The sequence below is a fragment of the Hypanus sabinus genome, chromosome 9 (assembly GCF_030144855.1).
Source record: "Hypanus sabinus isolate sHypSab1 chromosome 9, sHypSab1.hap1, whole genome shotgun sequence".
In the NCBI taxonomy this organism is placed as follows: Eukaryota; Metazoa; Chordata; class Chondrichthyes; order Myliobatiformes; family Dasyatidae; genus Hypanus; species Hypanus sabinus.
In genome coordinates, this window is record NC_082714.1 from 76141410 (window position 1) to 76162583 (window position 21174).

Consider the following 21174-nt stretch of genomic DNA (forward strand, 5'->3'; position numbering starts at 1 on the left):
AGTGTTTTGAACATCATCTCTTTGTTGCCACATCTCTGAAAGCAGCTCCTCTCAATTACTCAGCCCCAGAGTATATAGCTGACAACACAAATCCTTTCCTTCTTCCCGTCTGAAGTCGTAGAACCCCTGGCCATTGTGGATGGCTGGGACAGAAGGCGAAGCCCTGGGAGCTGCAGGAGAAAGGCACCTTCAGTTTGAAATAGCTCGAAAGGGGTCATCCCCATCCCCTCACCTCCCGCCCCCCGTCACACAGAAAACAGAGACTCGGAACAGAAGCACAGGGTACCAAAATGTACATGCAATATTGTTAAAATATTTTTATCATAAATGCTTATTTGGTTGTTATAAACTTTTTTTGTGTTTTTTTTTTACATTCAGTAATATAAAAATCACAATCACATTATCATTTTAATAAATCTACCCTCTCCTTCAGACAGTCTTTTACCACTTTATTATAGATTTTAAACAGTCACAACACAAGGTTGACACCAGCAGCCCTACCTCTAATGGGACCCTGTCTACTCAAAACACTAAATGCTACAGATACTTTAGTTAGAATGGAGTTGCAGGAATCGTCCAAAGGACAAGATTAATTGTGCACAAGGCAGGAATGGCTCCCAGATCTGGCAACTCGTTAGCCACCTTTGCAAGTCTCAGAAGAGGGGGGCTGTCACTTTGAAATTGATCCTCTCGGCAGGAAAGGTGGGTTTTGTTCAGAAAGCTCGCGAGAGGGGGACCTATGCTCAGGGAGCGTCAGAGCTGAGGAACCTCGGGCAAACAGTGTCTGGTCTGGGTCTCTGCAGCTTGCTTTGAGTGAATCTGCTTCCGTTGGACATCCCAGGCTGAGGGCAGTAAGATCACTGCGCAGTGTGCGATTCCCTCAGCGTACAGTATGGCTCCCTGACACCAGGACCCAGCTTGATCGCAGATGCAGTGATGAGGGACATGCTGGCACGGCCTGCTGTGGTGGAGCAGGAGTACTCCACAGCTCCCGGCTCGGTGGACTTGCTTCCTCCTCTACCGTACAAAAAGGCTTGCACTTGATCAGTGCTCAAAATTCCTCTTTCAGGATCGGGACCAGGCATGATAAGAAACTGAGCTGGGAGCACCGTGAGTGTGGGAGGGGGAGTCGCTGGGATGGGGTGTGTGTGAGAAGCCCCTTGGGCAGAGCTGGAAATGGCCGAGGTGAGTAGGGCTGGAAGGTCGTCATCCCCGAGCAAACTGAACTCAGCCAGGCCAGCCCAGTGACCCCAGCAACCCCATCCCACATCTTCTTTGCCAGCACTGGCTGCGACCCCTGACCAGACTGTGGGGGTTGGGGGGATAAAGGGGGAGCAAAGTGGGATGAGGGTGATTGGAGAGTGAAAGTGGGAGAGAAGGGGGAGGGTGGAGATGGGGAGTGATGGAAGGGATTAGTGCCGGAATGTGTGGCTACACTTGCTGGCTGTCCCCAGCACAATCTGGCATGTGTTAACACAAACGATTCATTTCACTCTCTGTTTTCTGATTAAATTTGAACCTGGAGGGAGGGAGGATAAAGGAGTGAAGGGGACAGGGGAGTGGAGGGAGGCAGTCTGGGATGGGAATGAGGTGATTACCACAGGGAGAGGCGATTACAGAGCAACCAGGACACAGGGCCCGAGTGAAGAGTGGGAGTGCCACCCTCAGCAGGTAGGATGGGTCACGTGGTTGGGATCCATCTCAAATCTGACAGGCGACAGTGGGCATGGTCAGGTTTAGGCGATGGCACGAGCGATGGATGGCAGGGTACCGGAGCATGCCAGGCAGGTGACAGCCCATGAGCCCAGGAGGACCCCACGATGGCCCCCCACATTGGGTGGACTGCTGCCCTCACGGCTGTACACCAGTCAGCTGACATCACGGAGTGGCAAATGGCAGGGAAAGGGTCAGTGCACACCTGAACGTATGGGAAATTTGTCAAGGAGCTCTGTGTCCAAGTCAGAACGTGTCTATCCTGAACCAGCGATAAAGGCTTTGGCCCCCGAGAAGGGCACACATTCCTGAAGCACCTTCCATTACCCCACACAACCCAACCCTGACAAACACACACTCCAGCTCTCCTTGCTGCCCTTTTCCTGTCCGCCGCTAGTCAGAGCTCCAGCAGCCCAGCAGTAGCTTTAAATAAATACCACGCTCACAAAGGCGAACACTGATCCCGGACATCATTGGTACTCTTCCTCACCACCCCCACCCCACACACCAACAGCCAAGTCCCAGACAACCCTGATCCTTGTGCCTACTCGCACATCGTCCCCCTCCCACATCACCATCCACTGGGAGGCTTCCTCCCCCCGAGGAATGGAGCAATACTTCAGAAAGGCTCCAACCTTCTACAGGACAGAAGAAGCAATTAAATCTACAAATGCAATAAAGGATAGGAGAGGGTCAAGCGAGAGAATCTGCCTGCCTGTACTTGCACACCAGAGCTCTTAATATATTTTTTTTACACACTTAATCACCCCCTCCCTTCCCCCCCAACCCCACCTCCACCCTCAACCCTCCCGTCTTAGTTTTTGAAACAATGACCCAAGTATGTATGTGTAAACATCTCAGAGAAAACAGGAGGGAAAATGTCACATTGTCACAGAGCAAAGCATCAGAACTGAATCACACAATTTGGTACGTAAAACGTTTTAAACAGTCACAAAAATAAAACTCTCAATTTTTAAAATTTTGTTTTTTGCAAATATCAGTATTTGAACTTTTGACATTGATCGGTAAAAAATAAAATATACTTTTTGCGTTTTTCTGTTAAACTTTGCTCATAAAGTATTTTAATGAAATAATTCACCTACAAATACATTTAACATATGGTATTAAAATATTTACTAAACTAGAACTAAAATTTTTGTCAACATAATTACCGGTTTGTTAGAAATTTTCCTGTCAGCAGTTAAATTTCGTTGAGTAGACCCCTTTAATTTCTCTTTGTTTACAAGGAATATAAAATGACCTACAATTCTGAATATAAAATATAATGGGAAACATACATTAATAAGGCCCTTTCCAGGTCCAATACTGCTGATACTGTTCCACTCCCTTGGTGAAAGAGGTCACTTGAAAATCCCACTGCCTCCTTCCAATGCAGACACATGGGGGAGAGAACATAGAGAAAGAGGGGGTGTGGAGAGGGTGGGGAGGGGAGAGAGAACAAGAGAATGTGGGGGCGGAGAGAATGGAGAGAGAGAGAGAGAGAGAGAAAAGAGAACACGGGGGTGCGGAGGTAGAATTCAGAGGGATCAAGAATGCAGAGAGGAGGGGGAAAGTACAGGGTGGGGAGAGAATGCAATGGGGGTGGTGAGAATGCAACGGGGGGGGCAGAATGTGGGGGAGAACGCAAGGGCCATGGGGAGGAGAGAGAACACAGGGGGGGGGGAGCGCAGAGAGAGGGGGAGAGAACACGGAGTGTGGAGAGACGGAGAATACAAGATGGAAAGACTGAAATCTTCAGCTCTGAAAAACACACTCAACCAAGCAGATGAGGACAAGAACTTTCCAAATTAAATGCGCCATCTAAGTGCAAAATGGAGTATCATTAGGCATCTGCCAACAAAGCACTCAGGCACTGTAGGATGTAGGAGTGGGGGCCATCTCAGAGGGGAGAACAACACAAGATCCTAAACTCAGACCTTGGTAGCCTGGTTGAGACTGTTGTGGGGAGTGGAACAGGAATCGGCAGGAGGTGGGAAGTTGTGGGGAAGATTAAGAGCAATAATGTTCCTCCCGTTACCTAATGGAGAGAAATCCCACCTTCACTTCCTGGGACGACATCGCTCAAACTCCTTGCTGTCCTTCATAAGTTTCTCCAAAGTCCAGAACAACCATCTCTGGATTTTGCAAAGACCAGATGTCGCCCCCAGCACAGTCCAATGGACCAACGTGGATTTGACCAGCATTGCATCACCCAACCACTGTGAGATGATGGAGCTGGGGACAGCTACGGATGCATGCCAACTTCCCCAGCAACCTCAATCACCTTCTGCACTGCTCAGCAAAAGTGATCGAAGGCAAGTGAGCCTTGACAGGCAGATGGAAGCTTCCTCAATACTGTCCCAACGCTGCACTCTTAAAGTAATAGGCCGCTATGCAAGACAAAGAAATGGTGGACAAAAAAATAAATATTTTGCCTCAGTCTTCACTGTGAAAGACACTAGCAGAATGCCAGAAATTCCAGTGTCAGGGTCAAAAATGAGTGTAGTTGCTATTACTAAGAAGGTGCTTGGGAAGCAGAAAGGTCTGAAGGTGGATAAGTCACCTGCACCAGATGGACTACACCCCAGGGTTCTGAAAGAGGTAGCTGAAGAGATTGAGGAGGCATTAGTAAAGATCTTTCAAGAATCACTAGATTCTGCTATGGTTCCAAAGGACTGGAAAATTTCAAATGTCACTCAACTCTCTAAGGGAGGGAGGCAGAAGAAAGGAAATGATAGGCCAGTTACCCTGACTTCAGTGGTTGGGGAGGTGTTGGAGTCCATTATTAAGGACGAGGTTTCTGGGTACTTGGAGGTGCATGATAAACTGGGCCAATGTCAGCATGGTTTCCATGAGGGAGTATCTTGCCAGACAAATCCGTTGGAATTCTTTTGAGGAAATAACAGGCAGGATAGAGAGAGGAGAGTCAGTGGATGTTGTTTACTTGGATTTTCAGAAGGCCTTTGACAAGGTCCCATACGAGGCTGCTTAACAAGATGAACCCATGGTATTACATGAAAAATACTAACATGGTTATGTGACTGGGAGGAGGCAGAGTTGAAATAAAGGTTGGCTGCCGGTGACAAGTGGTGTTCTGCAGTGGTGGGACCGCTTCTTTTTACATTATATGTCCATCATTTGGATGATGTAATTAATGGCTTTGTTGCCATGGTAGCAGATGATACAAAGATAGGTGGAGTAGCCAGTAGTGTCGAGGAAGCAGGGAGTCTGCAGAAGGACTGGGACAGATTGGGTAAAGAGGCAAGGAAGTGACAGACAGAACACAGTGCAGGGAAGTGCATGGTCATGGTCATGCACTTCGGTAGAAGGAATAAAGGCAAGGATCTAAACAGACAAAAGTTCAAAAATCAGAGATGCAAAGGGACTTGAAAGTCCTTGTGCAAAATCCTCTAAAGGTTAATTTGCAGGTTGAGTCAGTGGTAAGGAAGCAAATACAATGCCAACATTAATTTCAAGAAGACGAGAATATAAGAGCAAGGATGTGATGCTAAGGCTTTAAATGGCATTGGTCCGAGCACACTGAAGAGTACTGTGAGTAGTTTTGAGTCCCTTATCTAAGGATGGATGTGCTGGCATTGGACAGGGTCCAGAGGAGGTCCATGAGAATGATTTTGGGAATGAAAATGTTAACACATGAACATTTGGTGGCTCTGGGCCTGTACTTGCTGGAGTTTAAAAGAATGAGGGTGGATCTCATTAAAATCTATCAAATAATGAAAGGCCTAGATAGAGTGGATGTAGAGAAGATGTATCCTTGTAGTGGTGAGTCTAGGACCAGAGCGCAGAGCCTCAGAACAGAGATAAGAAGGAATTTCTTAAGCCAGAGGGTGGTGAGTTTCTGGAATTAATTGCCGCAGATGTCAGTGAAAGACAAGTCGTTCAGTATATGTAAAACATGTTCAGGGTATTAATGGTTACGGGAGAAGATAAAAGAATGGGGTGATAAATCAGCAATGAAGAAATGGTGGAGTAAGTAGACCTGATAAGCCAAGTGGCCTAATTCTGTTCCTTTGTCTTATGGTCTTGTTCAGGGCTGTCATTGTTTGAGCAGTGCTGATGGTGGACCGCACTGGCGGAATAAACAGGGGCCTCACCAGGTGCACAGAGTAGGGGATGCCGTAGCCACAACAGGCAGTTAGCTGAGCAAGAGGGAGATGGAGATGGGAATTATGCATCTCAATTAATGCAACATCCTTCCATAAACACATCAGACTTGGTCTTTCCTACCTTAAACTATGTATTACCACTCAGGTGTTCCATGAACCCAAACTTGAAAGAGTAAAATTCATCCAAATGTTTGGGGGGGGGGGGGGAGAAAAACAAAATATCTATGAACTATGAATACCACAAACTAAAACCAGTTCTCATTCGACCTTCCTCACACAGCACCCGTGTCTCTGATCCGAAGCATGAACCCAGATGAGAACCGCCCTACTTCCACCAACAGAGACATCCTCTCCCTCCTCCTCTATCTCTGGACAAGCACACAGTTCTCAGCCACTAACATTTCCAACAAATGGCTCCGATGGGTTTACTGTGGGAAGAGCCACAGTGGGAGCCAGTTCTCTAAAGCTCAGTGCATCCACATCCATATATCCCAAGAGTTGTTACAGAGGGTGGGACAAGACACAACTCAAACAGGTCAAATCATGGAGGCTTGGGGAAAGAAAACCAGGGTGTTGCTGAATTCTGACACTTGCTACAAAAAGGATTCATTTCCCAATATCAGTTTTGCTTCAGTTCCCTCTGCTCAGCGCTTATTTGTCTTAAGTTCAAAAGGCAAATCTGTCCACTTGCAAGGACATCGGTGTTACAGGTCACACACAACTCCACACAATTTTTGTGGCTTAATTGCCAAAAACCCTGGCAAAGTGAAACAATGACGGGAAAGGCAAGCAAGAGAGAGGGAAGAAAGCGAGGAAGTTAAAGTGAGAGCAAGAAAGGGAGGGAGGGAAGGGGGGGAGGAAAAAAGCAAGAGAGAAGCAAGAGGGAGAGAGGGAGGAGAAAGTGAGAGAGAAAGAGGAAAGAGAGGGAGAGGGAGGAAAGGGTGAGAGGTAGAGAGTGAAGAGGAGTGAGATAGGGAGACAGAGGAAAGAGTGAGAGAAGGAGAGGGAGTGGGAGGCAGAGGGAGAGAAAGAACAGTTTGACTGAAAACACTGCGGGCCCAGCAGCATTGGCATAACCATACAATAACAGGAATCTAGAAACATACTTGTTACTCTCATCAATTGGACTTACAACACCACACCTTGTCACCCGTTCTAAGGTGACATCAATTAATGATTACAAAAAAAATGGTCAGGATTTCAAGAAAATTCTCTGGTCACTGCTCTCTGATGTCCCATTGTCCACCTACAACAAGGGTAACAGATCTCCGGTGGTTTGTTCACTGGCTGCTGAGCTGACCCAACTCTCTCTCCGACGTGCAGGAAAATCCCCGATTTCCAAGCAGAGCCATTCCAAGGCAGCACCACAGCTGCCCAGGAGCCGAGCCTCGGCAACCCGAGGTTCGCTCAGGCCAAAGGGTGTGGAAGTGGTGGATCAGGGCTGGGGGGAAGGGGGAGGGAGGGAGTTTCTCCAGCCTTTGTGCCAGACAACCCCAGGACCCCCATCCCTCCAAATGGTCTTCGTGTCCCGCAGAAGGGTCCTCGCTCCGTGAATCTGGTCAGGAAACCACCTCCATCCCTCAGGGTTTTGTAGTGTTATTCCCCAACTACCCCCCACGAGGGGCAGGGACGAGCCCGCTGGTCACTGTTTGGGCAGGAAGGGGTTAAGAGGGAGGAGGAAAGTGAAAGAGGGGGATAGGGAGCGTGGGCACATCACGGGCACCCCAGCCAACTTCGCTCATGCGTCCTGACCCAATCCAAATGCCTACAACCAAAGGAAAACGGATTTTAAAAAAGGAAATGGAGACTGAAGTGGGGGCAGGGTGGCGAATCAGGAGAAAATCCGGATCGCCTGGGTGACGGTGCTGAGACAGGCGGGGCAGTGCGGGTTACTGCGCTGGCAGATGCGGTTGGCGCACTCCATGCAGAAGAGGTTGTGACCACAGGGTACCAGGGCGGCCGTGACCTCACTCTCGAAGCAGACCTGGCACTCGCGGGTGCTGGGGTGGCGGCTGCCCCCTCCCCCTCCCCCTGGCGAGGGGGGCCGGCCAGAGGGCCCCGCCGGCCGCAGATTGCCCTGAAGCGGGTCGCTGTGGGCACGACGGGCCAGAGAGTGGCCACCAGCAATCAGGCCAGACTCGGGGAGGGTGGGTGAGAGGTGGGACAGCCCTCCGCCCCCTCCGGCACTGCCCCGCCGGGTCTCTGATGATGGGCCCACCAGCTCAGGGCGAGGAGTCCAGAGGGGACCGGCTGCAGGTTCCAGCTCCCGGGCCTCAGCACCAAAGGGAGAGGACGGGAAGGCCTCGCCGAAGACCACTCCGTTGGCAAAGGAGGGAGGGTGGTGCTGAGCGTGGTGGGGATGGGGGGGCTCGGCCAGTTTGGCGCCACCGTAGTAGTAGTCCGTGGGAGCTGGGCCACCCCCGCGGTAACCGGGGAGGGGCTTGCGGCCCGGGCCTAGCGCTGATTTGCTCCAGACCCGGTGAGGGCGTGAGGCTGCTAGGCCCGGCTCTAGGCCGTCACCGTGGAAATCGCTGTCGTCGCCCAGGTCCACTAAACCACCGGTGCGGGTGGCAATATGCGCCTCGATCTCCTCGCGGGCCCGGTCTACATTGGCCGGCATTCCGGTGACCTCGAAGACGGGTTCCTTGTCGCGGCTGGGCGTCACAATGTAGGTGTGCGTCTGCTGCTGGATCCTCTTGATGGTGGCGCCCTTGGGCCCTACCACCAGCCCCACTACCCTGTAGGGGACCCGCACCTGGATGGTGGTCTGGCCTGGCAGGTTTGGCGGTAGTGGTGCCGCGCCATTTGGTGCCCCGTCCTTGTTGCGGGAGGCGCGGATCAGCGAGAAGTGCTCAGCTGCTGATATGATCTCTCGCCGTGCCATTGCCACGTCCTCCCGTCGGCCCGTCACTACGAAGACCGGCTCCTCGCCCCGCACTGGTGTCTTGATGTAAGTGTTGGTCTTCGCCCGCAGTGCTTTGATCTTGCAGCCTGCGAGGGAGACAGAGACAGAGAGTAGAACGAAGAGTAAGGCACAGGAGAGCATGGAGTTTCGACCCAACAATGCCAAGACAGACTAAATCCCTTCTGCCTACCCATTCACGGGGCCAGCAAACTACTTCTTAATCACCTACACTGCCTCCCCTAGCAGCCTGTTCCATACATCCTCCTTTGTGTATAGAAAAACTTGCCTTCCATCTCTCCTTTTAACTTGCCCCCTCTCACCTTAAAGAAATGCAATGTTGGCATTCGTTTCAATATAAAAGCATTGATCAGACCGTATTTAGAATACAATGAGCAGCATTGGGCCCTTTATCCAAGAAAGGATGTATAGTGTCCTGCCGAAGGGTCTCAGCCCAAAATGTCGACTGTACTCTTCTAGATGCTGCCTGGCCTGTTGAGTTCCTGCAGCATTTTGTGTGTGTGTTGCAAGGACGTGCTGGCACTGTAGAGGGTCCAGAGAAGGTTTTACAAGAATGATCCCAGTAACAAAAGGGTTAATAAACGAGAAGCGCCTAATAACTCTCAGACTGTACTTGCTGGAGCTTAGAATGAGGGGGGTGTGATCTCATTGAAACCTGCTAAATGCTGAAAGGCCTAGAACGGATGTGGACAGGACATTTCCCACAGTTTGAGTCTAGGACCAGGAGGCTGTCCTTTAGAACAGAGATGAGTAGGAAATTCTTTAGCCAGTGGTGAATCAGTGGAACTCTTTGCCAGAGTTGACTGTGGGAGCTAAGTCATTGGGTATATTTAAAGTGGAGGTAGATAGGTTCTTAATTAGTAAGGATAACAAAGGTTACAGGGATAAGTCAGGAGAAGCAATTGAGAGGGACAATATCAGCCATGATAGAATGGTGGAACAGACTCAATGGGCTGAATGGCCTTGGTCTCTTGTATTTGAGATTTTTAATTGATGCATACTATTAGGATGCATCACAGGTGGACAGGTCAGTGGAAAAGTTTTTGACACACAATCTTCATCAGTCAAGGTTCTGAGTAAAAATGTTAGGAGGTCATGGTGCAGTTGTAGAGGACAGTGGTGAGGCCAAACCTGGAGTGTTGTGCTCAGTCTCAGTCACCCTGCCACAGGAAGTATTTTATTAAGCCGGAAGGAGTGCAGATGATCTTTAAAAGGATGTTGCCAGCACTGAGTTATAGGGAGAAGTTAGACAGGAGGTACAGGAGCCTGAAGACACACACTCAATGTTTCAGGAACAGCTCCTTCCCCTCTGCCATCAGATTTCTGAATGGACAGTGAACCCATGAACACTTCCTCAGTATTTTCCCTTTTCTTTTTGCAATAATTATTCAATTAACGTTTTAATATATTCTTTGTATTGTAATTTATAGTTTTTAATTGCCGCAAAACAACAAATTGCACGACATGTGCCAGTGATATTAAACCTGATTCCAATTCTGAAGCAAACACTTTTTTTTCTTTGAAATGCAGGAGACTGGTGATCTTATAGGCATACAAAATCATGAGGGACATTGATAGGGTGGGTGAATGTAGACTTTTCCCAGGGTTGGGTAAATCTAAAAACTACAGGGTTTAAGATGAGAGGGGAAAATAATTGATATAAACCTGAGGATAACTTTCTTTTACACATACACAGAAGGTATGCATGTGGAACGAGCTGCCAGAGGAAGTGGCTGAGGCAGGTACCATAACAACTTTTAAAAGACAGTTTGGCAGCGAAGGGTGCAGAACTAGTGATGAGGGAGAGCCTACCCCTTAGAACCATTACCAAGTTAAACTAAATCCCTTCCACCCCCACGAGGTCCATGTCCTGGCATACGCATGTGACCACAGGATAACCTCTTCAATAGAACTACCTCCACCAACCCGCTCCGAGCACTCACCATTCTGTTTCTAAAAAATTCTTGCCCTGCATATCTTCTTTAAACATCCCTCCACACCACTCCCCCACATGCATACCTTAAAACTATGCTCCCCTAGTATTTGAGATTTTTTGAGCACCTCACTGGTATGGCAACTGCTCTGCCTGAGACTGCAAGACACTGTGGAGAGCTGTGGACATACAGTAGCTGAGCAGATCAAGGAAACTACCCTCCCCTCCTGACCCACTTCAGACATTCTCTCTTCTGCCCCCGCCCATCAGGCAGAAGGTACCAAAGCCTGAAAGCTCATACCACCAGGCTCAGGGACAGCTTCTATGCCCATTACAAGACTCTTGAATGGTTCCCTAGTACAAGATAGACTGACCATTGACCGCACAATCTAGCTTGTTTTGACTTCACCTGCGACGTACTTTCTCTGTTTTACCATGCTCCAGCTCAATGCACTGTGTATGAGACATATGGACAGTATGCAGGGCAAGTTTTTCCACTGCACCTCCCTCAAATGAAGCCAGCAGACCATAACACATTTTAACCACCTTATCAACTTGTGGGGATCCAGAGACTCGAATTCACATTCTTAGTGACCGTGTGAGTATTCCCTGCGCACTGGGTCTCTTCCACATCCCAACAATGCCCAGGTTGGTGGGTTAATCTGCACTGTAAATGCCCCCCCCCCACCAACCCCCACCTCCCAGGCTATGCTCTCTTCTCACTGCTGCCATCAGGAAAGGGGTACAGGAGCCTCACGACCCACACCTCCGGGTTCAGGATCAGTTATCACCCCTCAACCATTAGGCTCTTGAAACAGCGGGATAACTTCACTCACACCAGAAATGAATTGTTCCCATGACATGTGGAGTCACTTTCAAGCACTCATCTCATCTTCCACATTTATTGCTCATTTATTTATTCTCTTTCGTGTTGTTGTCTTTTACACAACAGTTGTTTGTCCATCCTGTTGGGTGTGGTCTTTCACAGAATCTATTGCATTTCTTGGATTTACCATGTATGCCCACAAGAAAAGCAAATCACAGGGTCGTATAGGATGCCATATATAATTTTATTTTTATCTTTGGTGTGTGGGTGACTTGGTGGTACTGTGGAGAGAATGAAATGCACTCAGAAGGTAGGATTAGTGTAAAATCGAGTGGTTAGTACATAGACGAAGGGCCGAAGGGCCTGTTCCTGTGCTGTCTGTCTCCCTGACAAAATCCCAATGAAGAATCAGATCAAACAGTACAACCTCTCAGCAGATCAGTGGTGAAACAGGTGGAGGGAAAAGCTCCTGAGGCAGGGAGTTCCTCTGTGATTTCAGTGGAGGCCAGTGCTGTTCACCAGCAGTGTGGCTGTGGGATCTTGCTGCACCTGCATTGAATAGCACATTTCCTGCATGCCTCAGCGGGGCGACGTGCAAGAAGGTGTAGGCCTTCTCCTCATTCAGTCACTGAGGAAGAGTCCTGGAGGACAGAGGGGCAGGCGAGCAGGGCTTTGGGTTGGAGTAGAAGTGATAGTCAGCATGGGAACAAGCCCTTCAACCCCACCGGTATCCTGCCGACCACAGCATTCTCCCTGCCATTCCCCATTGCCCACATTCACTCCAGAACCTTCCAAGCCCTTCCTCCTCCTAAACGTGGCGCATTAGTCCCTTCTCCTCTGGCAGCCCATTCCAGGTATTCATTACACTGTGTACAGAAACTACCACTCCTCTTTCCTCAGCTTCTCCCCTTCTCTTGTATTGGACTCCCCAAACGCTGCCTGGCCTGCTGTGTTCCACCAGCATTTTCTGTGTGTTGTTTGAATTTCCAGCATCTGCAGATTTCCTCGTGTTTGACCATACCCTGAACAGCGTTATATCCTATGACATCATCTTTCATTCTACTCTCCAAGGAAGAAAGATCAAGTATGGCCAACTTCTGCCGAAACCTTAGGCGCTCGAGCGTAGGAAGCCTCAGCAAACCTCTCGTGCCCCTCTCCATGTTCCCTGTGTTCGAGAGCTCCCTCTACGGACTCAGTAAAGCAGCTGCTTTACCCCCACCCCCTGACATTCTCCTTTCTGCCCGTCATTGGGCAGACCATACAAAAGCCTGAAAGCTCGTACCACGAAGCTCAAGGATGCTGTAAAAATATCAATGGATGATTCCCTCGTACAATAAGATCAATTCCTGACCTCACAACCTACCTCTTGTTCCTTATCACACTCCCTTTACTACACTTACTCTGCAGCTGTTACACTTGATTCAGTGTTGTTATCATTTTACCTCAGTGTAATGTGATCCGCCTGAACAATAATCAAGAATGGCGTTTCACTTTACTGTGGAATATGCTAAAGTAACAAACCTGTTCCAGTACGGAACAGCGGTGTGCAGAGGCTCGCGAGGAGATCAGAGAAATAGGCGTGGAGCAAACCACAGGGAATCTGCCTCGCCAGAGTTATGGGTGATAATGACTGGGCACCACCCATCGACTGTGGGACTGCCTAACAGGCCTGGGTTACTGGCCGAGGGCACTGCCTTCCACTACACAAATTGTAGACTGAACCAACTCAAGCCCGAGCTGTGCCAGGAATCGTCCCATCTGCTGCAAACTGATTACTAGGGGTGTGGCACCAGACACCTTTGTGTCCAATGTACCATCAGTGTTGCCATGTGGTCCTTGGGCATCACCCGAATGTCACCATGGCAGACATTCCAAAGCCTGTCGCAACCAATGAAGTACTTTGCAAGTGCAGTCAACCCGATCTCTCCTCACATTGGAGCATCTTCCTCCCAGCAACGTCCCGGGGAATCTCCTCTGCAGTCATCTCCTTCTGACAGTCTGTGACCGGAACACCACACGGTCCTCCAGCTGGACCATAAAGTTGGAACATAACTCCCCTGCTCTTGTATTTTGTGGCCAGGCTAATGGAGACAAGTTTCCTGAACAACTTCTTCTCCCCCTGATCTGTGCTGCCACCTTCTGGGATCCTTTAACTTGTACATCGAGGTCCCTCAGTCCCTCAGTACTGCCTATTGTTCACTGTGTGTCCTACCCTTGTACACCGAGATCCCTCTGTCCCTCAGTACTCCCTACAGTTCACAGTGTGTGTCCTAACCTCGTACACCAAGATCCCTCTGTCCCTCAGTCCTCCCTACCGGCACGTGTCCTACCCTTGTACGCTGAGGTCCCTCTGTCCCTCAGTACTCTCTACCGTTCACAGTGTGTGTCCTACCCTTATACACTGAGGTCCCTATGTCCCTCAGTACTCCCTACCGTTCAGAGTGTGTACCCTACCCTTGTACACCGAGGTCCCTCTGTGCCTCAGTACTCCCTACCGTCACTGCGTGTTTCCTACTATTGTACAGTGAGTTCCCTCGGTCTCTCATTACTCTTTACCATTAACTATGTGTCCTACCCTTGTACAATGAGGTCCCCCTGTCCCTCAGTACTCTCTACCCTCACAGTGTGTGTCCTACCCTCGTACACTGAGGTCCCTCTGTCCCTCAGTATTCCCTACCGTTCACAGTAAGTGTCCTACCGTCGTACACCAAGGTCCCTCTGTCCTTTAGTACTCCATACCGTTCACAGTGTGTGTCCTACCCTTGTACACCAAGGTCACTCTGTCCCTCATTACTCCCTACCATCACAGTGTGTGTCCTACCCTTCTACACCAAAGCCCTCTGTCCCCCAGTACTCCCTACTATTCAGATTATGTGTCCTACCCTCATACACTGATATCCCTCTGACCCTCAGTACTCCCTACCGTTCACAGTGTGTGACCTACCATTGTACACTGAGGTCCCTCAGTCCCTCAGTACTCCCTATCATTCACGATCTGTCCTAGCCTTGAACACTATGGTCCCTCAGTGCTCCCTACCGTCACAGTGTGTCCCCTACCATTGCACAGCAAGTTCCCTCTGTCACTGATTACTCCCTACCATTCACTATGTGTCCTACCTTTGTACACCAAGGTCCCTCTGTCCCTCAGTACTCCCTACCGTCACAGCATGTGTCCTACCCTCGTACGCTGAGGTCCCTCTGTCCCTCAGTAGACCCTACCGTTCACAGTATGTGTCCTACCGTCGTACACTAAGGTCCCTCTGTCCTTTAGTACTCCCTACCGTTCACAGTGTGCGTTCCACCCTTGTATACCAAAGCCCTCTGTCCCTCAATACTCCCTACCGTTGACTGTGTCCTACCCTCATACACTGAGATCCCACTGTCCCTCATTACTCCCTACCGTTCACAGTGTGTGTCCTACCCTTGTGCACCGAGGAGCCTCTGTCCCTCAGTAGTCCCTACCATTAACTATGTGTCCTACCCTCATACACCGAGGTCCCTGTGTCACTCAGTACTCGCTACCGTCACAGTGTGTGTCCTACCCTCGTACACCGAGCTCCCTCTGTCCCTCAGTGATCCCTTCATTTCACAGTATGTGTCCTACACTCGTACACTGAGGTCCCGCTGTCCCTCATTACTCCCTACCATCACAGTGTCTGTCCTACCCTCAGACACTGAGATCCCTCTGTCCCTCAGTACTCCCTACCGTTCACAGTGTGTGCCATACCCTTGTACACCGAGGACCCTCTTTCCCTCAGTACGCCCTATCGTCACGTGTCCTACCCTTGTACACCGAGCTCCCTCTGTCCCTCAGTAATCCCTACAGTTACAGTGTATCCTTCCCTTGTACACCGAGCTCCCACTGTCCCTCAGTACTCCCTACAGTTCACAGTGTGTGTCCTACCATTGTACAGCCAGTTCCCTCTGTCACTCATTACTCCCTACCATTCACTATGTCTCCTAGCCTAGTACATCAAGGTCTCTCTGTCACTCTCTACTCCCTACAGTTCACAGTATGTGTCCTATCCTTGTACACAGAGGACCCTCTGTCCCTCAGTACTCCCTACCGTTCACAGTATGTGTCCTATCCTCGTACACTGAGCTCCCTCTATCCCTCAGTGATCCCTTCATTTCACAGTATGTGTCCTGCACTCGTACACTGAGGTACCACTGTCCCTCAGTACTCCCTACCGTTCTCAGTATGTGCCCTACACTCGTACACTCAGGTCCTACTGTCCCTCAGTACTCCCTACCGTTCACAGTGTATGTCCTACCCTCGTACACTGAGCTCCCTCTATCCCTCAATGATCCCTTCATTTCACAGTATGTGTCCTATCCTCGTACACTGAGCTCCCTCTATCCCTCAATGATCCCTTCATTTCACAGTGTGTGTCCTACACTCGTACACTGAGGTCCCTCTGTCCCTCAGTACTCCCTAACATCACAGTGTGTGTCCTACCCTTGTACACCAAAGTCCCTCTGTCCCTCATTACTCCCTACCGTTCTCAGGATGTGTCCTACCCTAGAACACTGAGGTCCCTCTGTCCCTCAGTACGCCCTACCTTCACAGAGTGTGTCCTACCATTGTAAAGCGAGTTCCCTCTGTCCCTCACTACTCCCTACCGTTCACAGTGTGTGTCCTACCCTCGTACACTGAGGTCACTCTGTCCCTCAACACTCCTGACCATTCACTATGTCGCCTAGCCTAGTACACCAAGGTCCCTCAGTTCTCTCTACCGTTCACCGTGTGTCCGACCCTTGAACACTGAGGTCCCTCTGTCCCTCAGTGCTCACTACATTTCACAGTATGTGTCCTACCCTCGTACACTGAGGTCCCGCTGTCCCTCAGGACTCCCTACCGTTCACAGTGTGTGTCCTACCCTCATACACTGAGATCCCTCTGTCCCTCAGTCCTCCCTACAGTCACAGGGTGTGTCCAACCATTGCACACCGAGGTCCCTCTGTCCCTCAGTACTCCCTACCATCACAGTTTGTGTCCTACCCTTGTACACCAAAGTCACTGTGTCCCTCATTACTCCCTACCGTTCACAGGATGTGTCCTACCCTCGAACACTGAGGTCCATCTGTCCCTCAATACTCCATACCGTTCACAGTGCATTTCCTAGCATTGTACACCGAGGTCCCCCTGTCCCTCAGTACTCCCTACCTTCACAGTGTGTGTCCTGCCATTGTAGAGCAAGGTCCCTCTGTCCCTCATTACTCCCAACCACTCATTATCTGTCCTACCCGCGCACACTGAGGTCCCTCTGTCCCTCAGTACTCCCTACCGTCACAATGTGAGTCCATCCCTTGTACACCAAGGTCCCTCAGTACTCCCTACCATTCACAGTGTTTCCTACCCTTGTGCACCGAGGTCCCTCTGTCCCTCAGTACTCCCTACCGTCACAATGTGAGTCCATCCCTTGTACACCGAGGTCCCAATTTCCCTCAGTACTCCCTACTATTCAGATTATGTGTTCAACCCCCGTACACTGAGGTCCCGCTGTCCCTCAGGACTCCCTACCATCACAGTGTATGTCTGACCCTCATACACTGAGACCCCTCTGTCCCTCAGTCCTCCCTACAGTCACAGGGTGTGTCCAATTATTGCACACCGAGGTCCCTCTGTCCCTCAGTACTCCCTACCATTCACTATCTGTCCTAGCTTTATACACTGAGGTCCCTCTGTCCCTCAGTACGCACTATCATCACAATGTGTCCTACCCTTGAACACCGAGGTCCCTCGGTCCCTCAGTACTCCCTACCATCACAGGGTGTGTCCTACCCTTCTACACCAAAGTCCCTCTGTCCCTCATGACTCCCTACCGTTCACAGGATGTGTCCTACCCTAGAACACTGAGGTCCCTCTGTCCCTCAGTACTCCCTACCATCACAGCGTGTGTCCTACCATTGTACAGCGAGTTCCCTCAGTCCCTCATTACTCCCTACCATTTACTATGTGTCCTACCCTTGTACAATGAGGTCCCCCTGTCCCTCAGTACTTTCTCCCCTCACAGTGTGTGTCCTACCCTTGTACACAGAGGTCCCTCTGTACCTCAGTATTCCCTACCGTTCACAGTGTGTGTTCCACCCTTTTATACCAAAGCCCTCTGTCCCTCAGTACTCCCTACCGTTGACAGTGTGGCCTACCCTCATACACTGAGATCCCACTGTCCCTCATTACTCCCTAGCGTTCACAGTGTGTGACCTACACTTCTACACCGAGGTCCCTCTGTCCCTCATTACTCCCTACCATTCAGTATCTGTCCTACCCTCGTACACCGTCCCTCTGTCCCTCAGTATTCGCTACCGTCACAGCGTGTGTCCTACCCTCGTACACTGAGGTCCCTCTGTCCCTCAACACTCCCTACCATTCACTATCTGTTCTAGCTTTATACACTGAGGTCCCTCTGTCGCTCAGTACGCACTATCGTCACAATGTGTCCTACGCTTGAACACCGAGGTCCCTCGGTCCCTCAGTATTCCCTACCGTTCACTGTGTGTGTACTACCCTTGTACACCAAAGTCCCTCTGTCCCTCATTACTCCCTACCGTTCACAGGATGTGTCCTACCCTCGAACACGGAGGTCCATCTGTCCCTCAATACTCAGTACCGTTCACTGTGCGTTTCCTAGCCTTGTACACCGAGGTCCACCTGTCCCTCAGTACTCACTACCTTCACAGTGTGAGTCCTGCCATTGTAAAGCAAGTTCCCTCTGTCCCTCATTACTCCGTACCACTCATTATCTGTCCTACCCGTGCACACTGAGGTCCCTCTGTCCCTCAGTGCTCCCTACCGTCACAATGTGAGTCCATCCCTTGTACACCAAGGTCCCTCAGTACGCCCTACCATTCACAGTGTTTCCTACCCTTGTACACCGAGGTCCCTCTGTCCCTCAGTAATCCCTCCCGTTCACAGTATGTGTCCTACCCTTGTACACCGAGGTCCCAATTTCCCTCAGTACTCCCTACTATTCAGATTATGTGTTCTACCCCCTACACTGAGGTCCCTCTATCCCTCTCTACTCCCTCCCGTTCACAGTGTGTGTCCTACCCTCACACACCGAGGTCCCTCTGTCCCATATTACTCCCTACCATTCACTATCTGTCCTAGCTTTATACACTGAGGTCCTTCTGTCCCTCAGTACTCCCTGCCGTTCACAGTGTGTGTCCTACCCTTGTACACCGAGCTCTCTCTGTCCCTCAGTACTCCCTACCGTTCACATTGTGTGTCCTACCCCTGTACACCGAGGTCCCCCTGTCCCTCAGTACTCCCTACCGTTCACAGTGTGTATCCTACCCTTGTACACCGAGCTCCCTCTGTCCCTCGGTGCTCTCTACATTTCACAGTATGTGTCCTACACTCGTACACTGAGGTCCCGCTTTCCCTCAGGAGTCACTACCATCACAGTGTATGTCCTACCCTCATACACTGAGATCCCTCTGTCCCTCAGTCCTCCCTACAGTCACAGAGTGTGTCCAACCATTGCACACCGAGGTTCCTCTGTCCCTCATTACTCCCTACCATTCACTATCTGTCCTAGCTTTGTACACTGAGGTCCCTCTGTCCCTCAGTACTCCCTACCGTTCACAGTATATGCCCTACACTCGTACACAGAGGTCCCACTGTCCCTCAGTACCCCCTACCTTCACAGTGTGTCCTACCATTGTAAAGTGAGTTCCCTCTGTCCCTCATTACTCCCAACCATTCACGATCTGTCCGACACTCGTACACCGAGGTCCCTCTGTCCCTCAGTACTCCCTACCATCACAGGGTGTGTCCTACCCTTCTACACCAAAGTCCCTCTGTCCCTCATGACTCCCTACCGTTCACAGGATGTGTCCTACCCTAGAACACTGGTCCCTCTGTCCCTCAGTACTCCCTACCGTCACAGCGTGTGTCCTACCATTGTACAGCGAGTTCCCTCAGTCCCTCATTACTCCCTACCATTTACTATGTGTCCTACCCTTGTACAATGAGGTCCCCCTGTCCCTCAGTACTTTCTCCCCTCACAGTGTGTGTCCTACCCTTGTACACAGAGGTCCCTCTGTCCTTTCGTACTCCCTACCGTTCACAGTGTGTGTTCCACCCTTGTATACCAAAGCCCTCTGTCCCTCAGTACTCCCTACCGTTGACAGTGTGGCCTACCCTCATACACTGAGATCCCACTGTCCCTCATTACTCCCTAGCGTTCACAGTGTGTGACCTACACTTCTACACCGAGGTCCCTCTGTCCCTCATTACTCCCTACCATTCAGTATCTGTCCTACCCTCGTACACCGTCCCTCTGTCCCTCATTACTCCCTACCATTCAGTATCTGTCCTACCCTCGTACACCGTCCCTCTGTCCCTCAGTATTCGCTACCGTCACAGTGTGTGTCCTACCCTCGTACACTGAGGTCCCCCTGTCCCTCAACACTCCCTACCATTCACTATGTCACTTAGCCTAGTACACCAAGGTCCCTCTGTCCCTCAACACTCCCTACCATTCACTATGTCACTTAGCCTAGTACACCGAGGTCCCTCTGTCCCTCAGTTCTCTCTACCGTTCACCGTGTGTCCGACCCTTGAACACCGAGGTCCCTCTGTCCCTCAGTGCTCACTACATTTCACAGTATGTGTCCTACCCTCGTACACTGAGGTCCCGCAGTCCCTCAGGACTCCCTACCATCACAGTGTATGTCTGACCCTCATACACTGAGACCCCTCTGTCCCTCAGTCCTCCCTACACTCACAGGGTGTGTCCAATTATTGCAGAAATGAGGTCCCTCTGTCCCTCAGTACTCCCTACCATTCACTATCTGTTCTCGCTTTATACACTGAGGTCCCTCTGTCGCTCAGTACACACTATCGTCACAATGTGTCCTACGCTTGAACACCGAGGTCCCTCGGTCCCTCAGTATTCCCTACCGTTCACTGTGTGTGTACTACCCTTGTACACCAAAGTCCCTCTGTCCCTCATTACTCCCTACCGTTCACAGGATGTGTCCTACCCTCGAACACGGAGGTCCATCTGTCCCTCAGTACTCCGTACCGTTCACTGTGCGTTTCCTAGCCTTGTACACCGAGGTCCCCCTGTCCCTCAGTACTCACTACCTTCACAGTGTGTGTCCTGCCATTGTAAAGCAAGTTCCCTCTGTCCCTCATTACTCCGTACCACTCATTATCTGTCCTACCCGCGCACACTGAGGTCCCTCTGTCCCTCAGTACTCCCTACCGTCACAATGTGAGTCCATCCCTTGTACACCAAGGTCCCTCAGTACTCCCTACCATTCACAGTGTTTCCTACCCTTGTACACCGAGGTCCCTCTGTCCCTCAGTAATCCCTCCCGTTCACAGTATGTGTCCTACCCTTGTACACCGAGGTCCCAATTTCCCTCAGTACTCCCTACTATTCAGATTATGTGTTCTACCCCCTACACTGAGGTCCCTCTATCCCTCTCTACTCCCCCCCGTTCACAGTGTGTGTCCTACCCTCACACACCGAGGTCCCTCTGTCCCTCATTACTCCCTACCATTCACTATCTGTCCTAGCTTTATACACTGAGGTCCCTCTGTCCCTCAGTACTCCCTACCGTTCACAGTGTGTGTCCTACCCTTGTACACCGAGCTCTCTCTGTCCCTCAGTACTCCCTACCGTTCACATTGTGT

At 50.5% G+C, this 21174-nt stretch overlaps 1 protein-coding gene and 1 long non-coding RNA gene across 2 annotated transcripts in view; one reads left to right on the top strand and one right to left on the bottom strand.

Annotated features, from left to right (window-relative positions):
• Positions 1 to 293: 293 nt before the first annotated feature.
• The window catches only part of LOC132399493 (RNA-binding protein MEX3B-like), a 62144-nt gene continuing 41263 nt past the window's right edge, over positions 294 to 21174 (bottom strand). Inside the window, exon 2 of the mRNA XM_059979919.1 lies at positions 294 to 8831. Coding sequence (XP_059835902.1) covers positions 7672 to 8831 — 1160 coding nt within the window. The 3' untranslated portion in view covers positions 294 to 7671. The remainder of the gene's footprint in view (positions 8832 to 21174) is intronic.
• Positions 14974 to 20940, top strand: LOC132399494 (uncharacterized). The gene is made up of 3 exons (XR_009514007.1): positions 14974 to 16783; positions 16897 to 20774; positions 20889 to 20940. It is a non-coding gene; the product is annotated as an uncharacterized LOC132399494 (long non-coding RNA).